This window comes from Pinus tabuliformis, chromosome X (assembly GCF_031772625.1).
Source record: "Pinus tabuliformis cultivar Carrire ecotype Pingquan chromosome X, CPIR1, whole genome shotgun sequence".
Classification (NCBI taxonomy): Eukaryota; Viridiplantae; Streptophyta; class Pinopsida; order Pinales; family Pinaceae; genus Pinus; species Pinus tabuliformis.
In genome coordinates, this window is record NC_142308.1 from 672,082,075 (window position 1) to 672,094,964 (window position 12,890).

General features: G+C 37.4%; 3 protein-coding genes across 3 annotated transcripts; 1 reads left to right on the top strand and 2 right to left on the bottom strand.

Moving 5' to 3' along the window:
• Window positions 1-1,394: 1,394 nt before the first annotated feature.
• LOC149141759 (uncharacterized) lies at window positions 1,395-2,308 on the bottom strand. Its single transcript, XM_089451325.1, has 5 exons — window positions 2,112-2,308; window positions 1,928-2,008; window positions 1,767-1,847; window positions 1,582-1,653; window positions 1,395-1,501 (listed from the first exon to the last, which is right to left on the bottom strand). Exons 1-5 carry the CDS (start codon window positions 2,200-2,202, stop codon window positions 1,395-1,397), a joined length of 432 nt encoding a protein of 143 aa, XP_089307451.1. The 5' UTR covers window positions 2,203-2,308.
• A 988-nt stretch (window positions 2,309-3,296) lies between these two features.
• Window positions 3,297-4,819, bottom strand: LOC149141760 (uncharacterized). The gene is made up of 4 exons (XM_089451326.1): window positions 4,668-4,819; window positions 4,226-4,574; window positions 3,652-3,851; window positions 3,297-3,570 (listed from the first exon to the last, which is right to left on the bottom strand). The coding sequence occupies exons 1-4, from the start codon at window positions 4,817-4,819 to the stop codon at window positions 3,297-3,299; spliced, it is 975 nt and encodes a 324-aa protein (XP_089307452.1).
• Window positions 4,820-8,025: 3,206 nt separating this feature from the next.
• LOC149141761 (phospholipase D alpha 1-like) lies at window positions 8,026-10,106 on the top strand. Its single transcript, XM_089451327.1, has 3 exons — window positions 8,026-8,125; window positions 8,302-9,333; window positions 9,670-10,106. Exons 1-3 carry the CDS (start codon window positions 8,026-8,028, stop codon window positions 10,104-10,106), a joined length of 1,569 nt encoding a protein of 522 aa, XP_089307453.1.
• The last annotated feature ends 2,784 nt before the right edge of the window (window positions 10,107-12,890 follow it).

The window sequence follows — 12,890 nt, forward strand, 5'->3', positions numbered from 1 at the left end:
CTAGCCATTTTGATATTTTGTCAAAGTGTTGGTTTGCATACTGTTGTAGGTGACTGTTTGAGCTTTTATCTGCAAATAGGAAGGTACAATGAACATATATGCCAAAGAGACTTCAATATAACACAAATAACATAAAATCCATATGGTAGCAATATTTTTGAACATGCCAAGATCACTTTTATTAAAGATGAAAATACACATACCACTGATAACCCATGGGGCAGCCAACAATTGTGGGATAGATTGAGAAATATCAGCGAGCAAATAAGAGATATATGAATACATATAAGTGTTGCTTTAATTAAGATAAAATATCAATAGTATCAGCACCTTCCACATGGACAATGCATACATAGGAGTATGCATATGTCACCTTCAAATGTTTGAATCTGCCCAGAAATTATGTACAGGTCCAACAACTCGTTTTAGTATAGACACGTGAATTTTATTTTAGAAAATACCAAAGAAGAACTCCATTTTGAAGAAATATGAGCATGCACAACAATAACCATTAACAAATGTATTGGTAAAGTTGATTTATTTTTAAACCAAAAATAAAAACAAGTGTTGTCAAAGAGACACATCTTCAAGTCTACATATACCATACATATCAGCTACTTCCCTTTTATATAAGAAGTGCTTCAGGTGCAAGAGGCATTGCAGTGTTTGTTGTATATAATGATTTATTGCATTCTGTCATGTGAAATTGTCATTATAAAAAAAAGTGTTGGAAATTATCCAATGAAGAAAGAGAAAACAAGCTCATAATCAAATATGTAAGTACTTGATTATTGGACCATTGAACACTTTATTTATATAGAAAAGATGAAGTACATGTACATACTTGCAACTTATCACAAGTTGGAACAATTTCAAACCCTAGCCAGTGAAACCAAGAAAACCCTAACAACCAACTCCTCATATATAAGAATCACACCTAACAAAAGCTGGTCACTACACCAAGAATCCTCAACAACCTAGCATCATCAACTGCAATGACATTCATGACACGAATGCTGGTATATGGGAGATTAAAGAAGAAGAAGCTGGATTTTCTCTGACAACTTGTTGGAGAAGCCTACAAGTTGGTTAACCTTTATGTCTTTTCCTCAGCCCTGCTGGTTTATTCTATGTCCTGGGTCAATATGCAAACATTTAGACACCATATTAACAACGGCAACAACAACCACTACACAATTTAAGAGCAAACTAAGAGCATAAACATGGAAACAAACTTGGAAAATCACCAATTTGGGTGTTGTCAATGAGCCAATCTTGTTCGGATGGAGGTTGATCCATTGAAGAAGTTTTTGTATATGTAAGATAACAATGCAATTTCCATCAGACCAAATAATATCATGTGAATTAATACAGGGATCAAAATACAAACTATATCAATTAGGGATCCCATTAAATGCACCTTGACTCATGTGATCAATAGAGCGATGGTTTTTCTGTCTACATGCTTCAAGTGAAGGCACAATATGGGGATGGTGCACCCCTGCAAATATTCAAAAACTAAATTAACAACATCAACAACAACCAGTGCACACAGATAAGAGAAAAAGCATAACAACAAACCTGGAAAATGACCAATTTGGGTGTTGTCAATGAGCCAATCATGTTCGGATGGAGGGAGATCCATTGAAGAAGCTATTGTATATGTAACATAACAATGTAATTTCCATCAGAGCAAATAATATGATGTTAATTTATAAAGGCATCATAATACAAACTACATCAATTAGGTGTCTTGTCAAATGCACCTTGACTGATGTGATAAATAGAGGGATGATGCTTCTGTCTATGTGCTTCAAGTGAAGGTATATTATTGGGATGGTGCACCCCTACAAACATTCAAACACTGCATTAACAACATCAACAACAACCAGTGCACACAGATAAGAGAAATGACATAGCAACAAACCTGGAAAATGACCAATTTGGGTGTTGTCAATGAGCCAATCATGTTTGGATGGAGGGCGATCCATTGAAGAAGATGTTGTATCTGTAAGATAACAATGTAATTTCCATCAGAGCAAATAATATGATGCTAATTTATAGAGGCATCAGAATATAGACTACATCATTAGGTGTCCCATCAAATTCACCTTGACTCATGTGATAAATAGAGTGATGGTTCTTCTGTCTACGTGCTTCAAGTGAAGGCACAATATTTGGATAGTGCACCCCTGCAAACATTCAAACACTACATTAACTACATCAACAACAACCAATGCACATAGTTAAGAGAAAACACATATCATAAATCTCTCTATAGAACTTACTTGGGACAGTAGAGGATGCATTGTTAGAGCGAGGATGACCACGCTTATTAAGGTGTTGAAATTGAAATGGTTCATCTTCAGATGCAGGGACATTCAAATCAATATCCAAGCTGGCATTTTTTTGCTTCTTTTATTTTTCTTCTTAGGACTAAGGAAACTCTTCTTCCTCTTTAAAGATGACTCATAAGCACCCAACCCAAGGGTGAAGTCATAATCCATAATATGAAGATCATTAACATCATCCACAAATTTTTTAGCCAAATCAATTAATTGTTTTGTCTTGCTCACAGTAGAAGGAGGACTATTTCGAAACAGGTCTAGATAGCCAAACAACTCCTTTCTCAACAAATTAAGGTCTTCAACATTTTCATCATCCAAAATAGTTGTGCTAGTATCTGCATCAAGGTTTGGTGCCTCTATACTTATCTCAGGAGGGGAATTCAATGTATTAGGTGTGGTATCAAGATCCAATAAAGGGTTTGAATCCATTAAGGAGGAATGTAACCAATCTACCTTTATGGCATGCTTGCAAATGTTTCCACGAATAGACCATGGGCAATCACAAGTGATAAAATTTGTGCGATGCCATATGATAAGATATTGCTTATTAGGTTTACTTTGACTCCTCACCCAATAAGCGTGAGATATGCTCTCATGAGGCCTGCAATCACTGTCTGGAATTCTTCTAGCCTTTTCCATTGATGATTCAAGCTGCATCTCTTTCTTGTGGTTGTTCAAATATCCTTCTTTTTTCAGAATTTCCTTGAATCGATAACATGGCTCAACATTTTTTATTAGAGTATAGAATAGCCAATCCATCCTACGAGAACATTTCTTTCGTCTATCACATAGAAAGGTTGTCTTGAGATAACCGTGGTATGACTCCACAACATTATTTGTCTCCTGATTTGCATGAGGAAAATCTCGGCAGCCTTTAACCCACATCCCTAAATGTAAAAATTGAACTAGTAAATATATCTTGTCGTTATAAAATAAAAAATGTATGAACTAAAAAAAATAGTATGCAAACTTACGCATCTTTTCACCAGCAACCCAATTCTTGTGGAAATAGTCCAAAAACTTCTCCTCGGTTGCAAATTTGGTGAAAAAACCATTGATTGCATTATCCACTTCATCATTAGAAACATTTTTCATGATATAACCAAGTTCATTGAACATCTCTTTTGCTTTTTCTAAACTGCTGGCCAACCGATTAACATTCTTTAGCCATGCCCTCCTTACATGCCAAATACACAAGATCACTTCACATCTGGTGATTCTCCTGCCAAATTTAATTCATTTTAAGTGAGAAATATTTAGAATGAATGCAACTTGCAATGTCAAATAAGAATATTGATGTTACCTCAAAGCAATGATTTCAGCCATAACATCATCAACCATGAAGGCATTGACCTTCCAATCAGGATGAAGCTGAAAACACCTATGCATGAGGTGCTCCAGCCATACTGCTATATCTTGTGATGTATTACGTGACATCACCACCCATGCGACTGGAACCCCACTTTGTTGCTCATCAAACACCGCAAGCGTGTACAACTGATACTGTCATATTAAAAAAAATGAAGTTAATTTTAAGTCAATAATCATATTGAATCATTATAACCAAGACGATTCATTAAGGCTATCATTGCAAATATACTCACTCCATATTTATTTGTACTAAATGTTGAGTCCATAGCTATCAAGCTATTATGGGATAACTTGACCATAGTTTCCAACATCCATTTTGTTTGTATTCCAGCGATAAAAGGGATATCTCCACCATTGGGTTTCTGATAGAAGAAGAAATCATTATGGTGTTTTTCATACCAGAGATTCACACTCATTTCGTCTTTGCTATGCAGTTGGTAATTTTCTTTTGTCAGACGATTATAGATGTTTACAACATCTTTTCTGCGTAAGAAAAAATCCCTAACCTGAGCTGTGGGATGTATGTCAACATATTTCTTAATATGCATTTTACAAACAGAGTCAATTGGCACTTGAAGGAAAAAACAACTTTCTAAATAAGAAATCATGTCTCTTGAAAGTCTTGGCTTCCTCTGAGGACCATCATCACCAAAAGTGTCGTGTTTGCCATGACAAGGCCATCCTTGCCCATCTTCATGATCATACATGTTGTATGTTATTATTGCAACATCAGGATCTTGAACCATGATCTTTATAATAAAATGGCATTGGCAACCCCTCTTTTTGACAATTGAACGCCTTGGTTTGGTTTTCCATTCTTCTCTCTTGTCCTCTGGGCCATATGAGCAAGTATAACTACAAAATAAATTTTGAAATGTCAACACATATGACAAATGATAAAGCATTGTTAATATCAACATGTAAAGAAGGCTTTTCTAAAATACTTACAGTTCCCATAGTAAGGCAGCACTAGGCCTTGAGCTTGGAGTTTTGCTTTTTCGACGCTGGAAGGAACATGGAGCATCTGGATTCGATTCCTCTCCTTGAATAAAATCATTAATTCTTAGTTTAGGAATTTTTGCAACGCGGTCAATATTCATGTTCGTCTTGTATACTTCAGACCAAACTAAATCTTTACTAGAAAATATGATTTTCTCTTTAGGGTCTTGCACCTCAAGGCCCATAATAGTCTTCCATTTCTTTTCTCTCAATTATTTGCCTTCCATCCTGCAGCCCCGAAGAAGAAAACTTCATCCAGACGCACTCACAGCTGGCTCAGTCGATGATAGCAGATGGGAATTAAAGACGGGGTTTGCTCAGTCGATGGTTCTGCTCTGGCAAGGGCGGGGTAGCAGGGGATGCTCCGGTTCGGCTGAAATTTTCAAATCGAGTTGGCGCAATTGCGATCGGCTTGTACGCGGGGTCCACATTTTGCCAGAGCAGAACCATCAAGGTGACGGAGACGGAGAGGAAAAGGCCGGTGGCCGGAATAATGCACTTTTTGGATGATTGGAATCTCCAAAAAGTCGCATTATAGACTACTCCTATTCTTGGTCCTTGTTTTAAAAGAAGTTGGGAATATTGTAAAGGGCTTTTTATTTTCTCCTATAAGTTTAAAAGCTTTTTGTTTTTTTTCAATAGTTTTATATATATATATATATATATATATATATATATAGCATTAATAACATTTTTAATTTATCAAGCACATGTTTTGAAATCTTAATTCCTTTGAAATCTTATTCGATTTTATATTAAAAGATTATTTTCTATATTCTTGCACAGTGAGATGTTATCGTCACCTTACTTGGCCTAATATGTTGGGACCTAAATGCAAAAGAGTTGTTGTAGCTTCACAGCTTTAAATTCCAGCAATATAAATTATTGAATTAATGGCTTATCAATTTAGATAATAGCTATAATAATGCCATACACTCCTGACATCTTATTTTACAACTTGATTAGGAAATTTATAATCAAATGCATTAATGACTCTTTAGTACTATTACATATTCCAATTCTTGGCAAAGTCTTTCCTACCTATAGGCATTCAGTAGTCAATTTCATATTGTTTCCTGCAATCAAAAAGAAGTTTCAAATGCACAAACACAAACAGATGAATCTTCATACCAATCTTTAAGAACAAGTACTGCTATAAGATAATCATTAACTTCATACTATAACTTTTGCAGCAATTCATTGTTTATCTAGTTCAACTACAATGTTTCTAACATACCGGAATTAGTTTCAATATCAGTATGATAGGCCACTGAAGATCTGTATACGGAAATGAATTTCAATCTTTCTGTACCAGTAGAAATCAGATAATTGGAATCCAAAATACACTCCACCAAAACCTTTGAAATATATATATATATATATATATATATATATATATATATATATATCCTACAAATTCTCTGAAGGCAACCTCAACTTTCTAGTAGAAGAGCATGAAGAACACTTAAGGATAGTTCTACAATGTCTTAGAGAAAACCAATTATATGGGAAGTTTTCAAAGTGTTCCTTTTACCAAACCAAGATTCATTATCTTGGGCACATTATCTCTGGGGATGGTATCGTATTAGACCCAATAAAGATCGAGGCCATCATGGAATGGCCAACACCAAGCAATGTTCATGAAATACGAAGTTTCATAGGCATGACAGGGTTTTATCATAGATTTTTCGAAGGGTTTTCAAAGATAGCAAGCCCCATTACCAAGATCCAAAGAAAGAATAAGAAATTAATTTGTACTGAAAAATGTGAAGAGGCATTCGAAAGGTTAAAGGTGTTATTAACGGCAACACCAATTTTGAAGGTGTCAGATATGCAACAAGAATTTTTGGTTTGCATTGATGCCTCCAAGGAAGGGTTGGGTTGTGTGTTGATACAAGAAGGAAGAGTAATAGCTTATGCATCAAGGAAACTTAGAACCCACGAAGAAAACTACGCAACCCATTATTTAGAAATGGAAGCAATTTTTTATGCACTAAAGGTTTGGAGACACTACCTTCTAGGAAGGAAGTTTGATCTTAGGACTGACCATTGTGGGCTACAACACATATTCACTCAAGACCACTTAAATACAAGACAAAGACGTTGGTATGAGCTAATTAGTGAATATGATTTTGATATCACTTACATAAAAGGAACGGTAAATAGGGTGGCTAATGCTTTAAGTAGGAGACCTAAGATATTTTCAGTGATTCCCTTAAAGACAAATTTGAGGGAGAAACTGCTTGATTTACAATTTAAAGATACTTGGTATCAAGAGGTTAGCAAAAGTTTGAGGGAGGATGAAATGAGGGTCCCAAAATATGAATAATACTCCCTTGATAATGATGGGCTACTACGATTTCGGGGAAGGATATATGTACCACCGAATGAAGATATACAACAATTAATCTTGAATGAAGCACATCACGTAGTATACATGGCACACCCTAGTGTTAAGAAGATGAGTGCTGACCTGAAACCACTCTTCTTTTGGAAAGGGATGAAGAAAGACATCGTGAACTTGGTATCAAGATGCTTAGAGTGTCAACGAGTAAAAGCCGAACACAGACATCCAGCAGGGTTATTGCAACCCCATAAGATAGCAAAATCTAAATGGGAAGTTATATCAATGGACTTCATTATGGGACTACCAATGACCTCAGGAAGACATGATTCCATATTTGTAGTGGTAGACATGTTGACCAAGAGTGCCCATTTTATACTAGTTAAGACTACATAAAGGGCAACGGAGATAGCCAAAGTTTTTATTGATGAGATTATGAGATTGCATGGAGTCCCTAGGAAGATCATATCTGATAGGGAGCAGTGTTTACAGGAAGGTTTTGGACCAGTTTCCAAGAAGCCTTGGGAACCCAGTTGAACTTCAGCATTGTTTATCACCCTAAGACAGATGGGCAGACAGAAAGGCCTAATCAATTCCTCGAAGACATGCTTCGGATGTATGTGAAGAAGCAACAAAAGAGATGGGAGGAGTTCATACCCCTCATGGAATTTACTTACAGTAATAGTTATCAGAGTTCCATCAAGATGGCACCATTTGAGTTCTTATACGAAAGACTTTGCAGAACACCTCTCAATTGGGACCGACTAGAGGACCGAGTATTAATAGGACCAAAAGTAGTGCAAGATATGGAAGAACAAATGACTATGATTAGGGAGAGGCTAAAGGAAGTGCAAGATCGACAAAAGAGCTATGTTTATGCTCATCAGGTAGACCGAAGTTATGAATTACGAGATAGGGTGTTCCTAAGAGTAAGGCCCCAAAATAAGCTCTATAAGATTTGGAATGGGAGAAAAATTGTCTCTACGGTTTGTGAGACCTTTTGAAATCTTAGAAAGGAAAGGGTTGGTGGTATATAGGCTTGCTTTACCTCCATCTTTAGCAGGTATGCATGATGTGTTTCATATTTATGTTTTGCGTCATTATATTTTAGATCCTCCGCATGTTATTGAATTTGGTCATTTGCAGGTTTCGGTCAAGGGAACAGTAATGTCCGAACCAGTTTTCATACTCGACCAGCGAACTTTGCAGATTAGATGATGGTTAGTGGACCAAGTTAAGGTCCACTAACCATCGTGGATGTGGATCGTGTGCCTTCCAATTCCAATTCTTGGGAGAGGCGGCGACCAATTGTGGCGTTTGTAGGAGGTATTGATCTCTGCGATGGAAGGTATGACACGCCCTCCCATTCTCTATTCAGGACCCTACAACATGGTTCCGAACATAGTGGCGATTTCCATCAACCCAATTTCCCTGGTGCCTGCATTGACAAGGGTGGCCCCAGGGAGCCTTGGCATGACATACATTCCAAGTTGGAGGGCCCCGTCGCATGGGACATTCTCTCTAAATTCGAGCAGCGGTGGAAGAAGCAAGGCGAGGCAAATCAAAATGTTTTAGAAGGCAGTGAGAAAGAGAAATACATTTGTCCTCCAACCCCTGTGACATCTGATAATGATGTGGAATCGTGGAATGTTCAGGTATTTCGATCCATCGATGGGGGCACTGCTTTTGGATTTCCAGAGAGGCCAGAGGAAGCAGCGAAGGCTGGGTTGGTGAGTGGGAAGGACGTGATCGTGGATAGGAGCATTCAGGATGCGTACATCAATGCCATCCGCCGGGCCAACAACTTCATCTACATCGAGAATCAATACTTCCTTGGGAGCTCCTTTTGTTGGAAGCCAGATGGCCCACACATGGATTTGGCAGACATCGGAGCTCTTCATCTTATTCCCAAGGAATTGTCTCTCAAAATTGTGAGCAAGATCCAGGCCGAGGAAAGGTTCTCCGTCTACATTGTGGTGCCCATGTGGCCCGAGGGAATCCCGGACAGCGCATCAGTGCAGGCAATATTGCATTGGCAAAGAAAAACAATGGAGATGATGTATCTCGATATTGCATGCGCCCTCAGAGCAAAACAAATGGACGATGTGAACCCACGTGATTATCTCACCTTTTTCTGCTTGGCCAACCGGGAAAAGAAATTGGGAGGTGAGTACGTGCCCCCGCAAAGCCCCGATGAAGATGATACACACTACAAGAGAGCTCAAAACAAAAGACGCTTCATGATCTATGTTCATTCCAAGATGATGATAGGTAAGTTACACACTAATTCCGTACTTTGTATTTTTATTACTTGTATCATCTCATCCATCTCAAATTATTTTTATTACTTGTTGTATCATCTCATCCATCTCAATTTTTTTTTTTTACTTGTTGTATCATCTCATCCATCTCAAATTATTTTGATTACGTGTATCATCTCATCCATCTCAAATTATTTTAATTACTTGTTGTATCTCCTCTTCTTCTTTTTTTTACTTGTTGTATCATCTCATCCATCTCAAATTATTTTAATTACGTGTATCATCTCATCCATCTCAAATTATTTTAATTACTTGTTGTATCTCCTCTTTTTTGTGTGACACGCAGTGGATGATGAGTATATCATTGTTGGATCTGCAAATATCAACCAGCACTTTATGGATGGGGGAAGAGATTCTGAAATAGCAATGGGAGCATACCAGCCCCATTACTTAAGGACAGCTAGGAAAGCAGACAGAGGGCAGATCCACTGCTTCAGAATGTCGCTGTGGTATGAGCACATGGGCATGCTAGACAAGCTCTTTCTTCAACCTCAAACCCTAGATTGCATGAGGAAGGTGAATGCCATCACCCAAAAGAACTGGGAGTCATATGCGAGTGAAGAGTTGTATGAGGACTTACCTGCCCACTTGTTGACTTATCCTGTCCTCGTAACAAATGATGGAAATGTGGGTGAGTTGCCCGCCTTTCCAAATTTCTCTGACACGACGGCTCCTGTTCTGGGCAGGCAATCTGAACGTTTGCCTCCCATCCTGACAACCTAAAAGCAACTGTGACATTACAAGTAGTTTCACTTACAATTTAGACTGTCAAAGGATTTGTTTTGTTTGTGATACCGTGGCAAATTTTATGTGCGATTATAGAAAAATGTGTATTGGGTTATACTTGTACTCGATTCCAAATCACGATGAGCATGACCAAGGGCGGTCGTCAAATATGACTAAGTTCTCTTCCTTTTTTTATTCATTCCACCCATTAAGTCGACTTCCATGTATCATTCACCAGCTACTTTGTTAATTGTATATTTATATATATTTACCAATTATGAGCATTAAACAGAGTATTTCATATATTCAACTCTGCCCTTACTCCAACACTCATGCATGCAACTCTTTCATATAAAACTACATTGGCATCCCCTGCCCATAGAAGGAGCCTGAGTATTGGTTTGAGTATGGACATTTAGCATATATTTATATTTTAAATTACATTTTATTTTATTGATTTGAATATGTACATTTAGTAATTTGCACTTTACTCCTCGGAAAGGTCAAGGATGTATCACTATCAATGTATTAATTTTCAAAAATAGCTTTGTAATTTAGATCAGAACAAATGTATTAATTTCCAAAAATAGCTTTGTAATCTAGTAAAGAACAAATGTATTGATTAATTTGTAATATGTAATCAATTTCTCAATTAGATTAAGGCTAATCATAATTTATGTTAATCACAACTCATAAAACAATTAAAAGTTAGAGGAGACACGAGCAGATATGGTGTATAGATTCACTCACATAAATTCATATATATCATTCAAAGCAAGCCCCATAAATAGTGCTCGTGAGATCCAACAGATTCCAAACAAAGATGCTTGTTGAGAAAATCTCTCAACAAAACTCAACAACCAACAAACTAATCTTACCTATATACTAATGTAAGCATTATTCCAAGTCCCCTCTTCAACGCTTACATTACATTATTATATATATTAATACAAAAACGACAAATTACAATTCATATGTCACATATATCTTACTGGTCTACACTTATCCCCACTCTGAAGTCTCTGGGACAATGCTCTCTTCACTACCACAATATTCGAGCTTCCCATTCAACTCATTTAAGACATAATCGCCTCTGACCATATTTGATGAACTTTGTATAATTGAAGCTGATCTCCCGAAGGAGACAATGCTCTCTTTACCACCACAATATTCGAGATTCCCATTCAACTCATTTAAGACATAACGATACTAGATAACGATACTAGACACTCATTTAGGACCTTATGAAGTAGATACTATTTTTCCAAATGGAACAGTTAGACTCCTAACGATTGATGGTTCTAGAACACCATTATTAGTAAATGGGTATCGACTTCGTTTGTATAAACAACCTATTTCTAAAGAGGATTTCAAAGCTACTTGCATGGCAGACATACACTATGCCTTTTTGGGGGAACCGGTTATCCCTCAATGCACTTAATTTTCTGTTTATGTATTTATTTTTAGATTAGATTTCTTAACTAATAATCCCTGTCAAGGGTTGCCATGTTACAATTAATTATTTTGCAGATCTTAGCTTTGGATGGTGGCTGAAAAGAAAAATTCCAATATAGGAAGAATTAATCTGCAGATTGGAAAGCATTGCCATGTCATTCCAGATCATAATCCATTCCCTCTTCCATTTCCCGTTGCTGAAACACTATTTCCCGTTGCTGAAACACCATTTCTCGTTGCTGAAACACCATTTTCCGTTGCTAAAACACCAAATCCCACTGATTAAACACCAATCTTTTCCATTTTCCTAAAAAAACATCAATGTCCCGATTTTTGCTTCCGAGAATGAACTATTACTTCGATAGAAACATATATCATTCTTTATTCAAAGGAATCAACCATTTATCCTGTTAATAATGTCCCTTCACTACTACCTCTGGTGAATAATAAAAACCTCGTATATAAAAACCCTCATACCTTACAAACCCTTTCTATAAAGATCATCAACCTATTAAGGATGAGATAACACTTTTCGGCGAAACAACCAAAGGTAAATGTAAAGGTATGCGTGTTTAAGTGTGAATATTAAAATGTAGTTAATGAGGAGACAATTGACATGACCGCCAAAAGCGTCGTACCACCAACCATATCATTTAGCCGCAGTTGGGGGGGGATTACCGAAATATTGTAATCATTATAGGACACGCCGATCACTGCCATCTCTATTCCTCACGGTAGTGTCTAATCCACCTCGTCTATACCTTATCACGTCATAATTTCATTTGTAACGTTCTGCTCTGTTTCGACCTCGGCAACTCAGCTCTGCACTTTGTATTTTGCCTAAAACAGTAACTATGGGAGGAGATGCTGTTAGACATGAACCAGGCTCGATGGCATTACTGGAACTCTACCAGAGGCATACCAAATCTTTCTACAAGCAGGATGGGTGGACTATTTCAGAAGACTTCCGGATTTTGATTCACAGCAGGTTCTGGAATTTGCATGCAATCTAAGGGAAGGTTACTCTACTATCCGAGGGGTGCGAATCCCAGTAACAGAAGAAGACATAGCGCAAGTTTCGGGGCTTCCAACCAATGGTATTCGCTGGTTCAGCAGGAAGCATCTCATTCTCAATGCACAGCAAGATTTCCTGTTACCTGGGGAGCAGGTGGAAACCAAAGGCAGGGGTGTTGCACTTCGATCACTACCGCCACCATGGCCAAAGGTTGCAGAATTCGTTAAGCATGACTTCACTTGCGAGGGCCGTTATCAGGTAGTCTACCAACATGACTTTGTTTTATTAAATCATTTGCGACATGGTCGTCT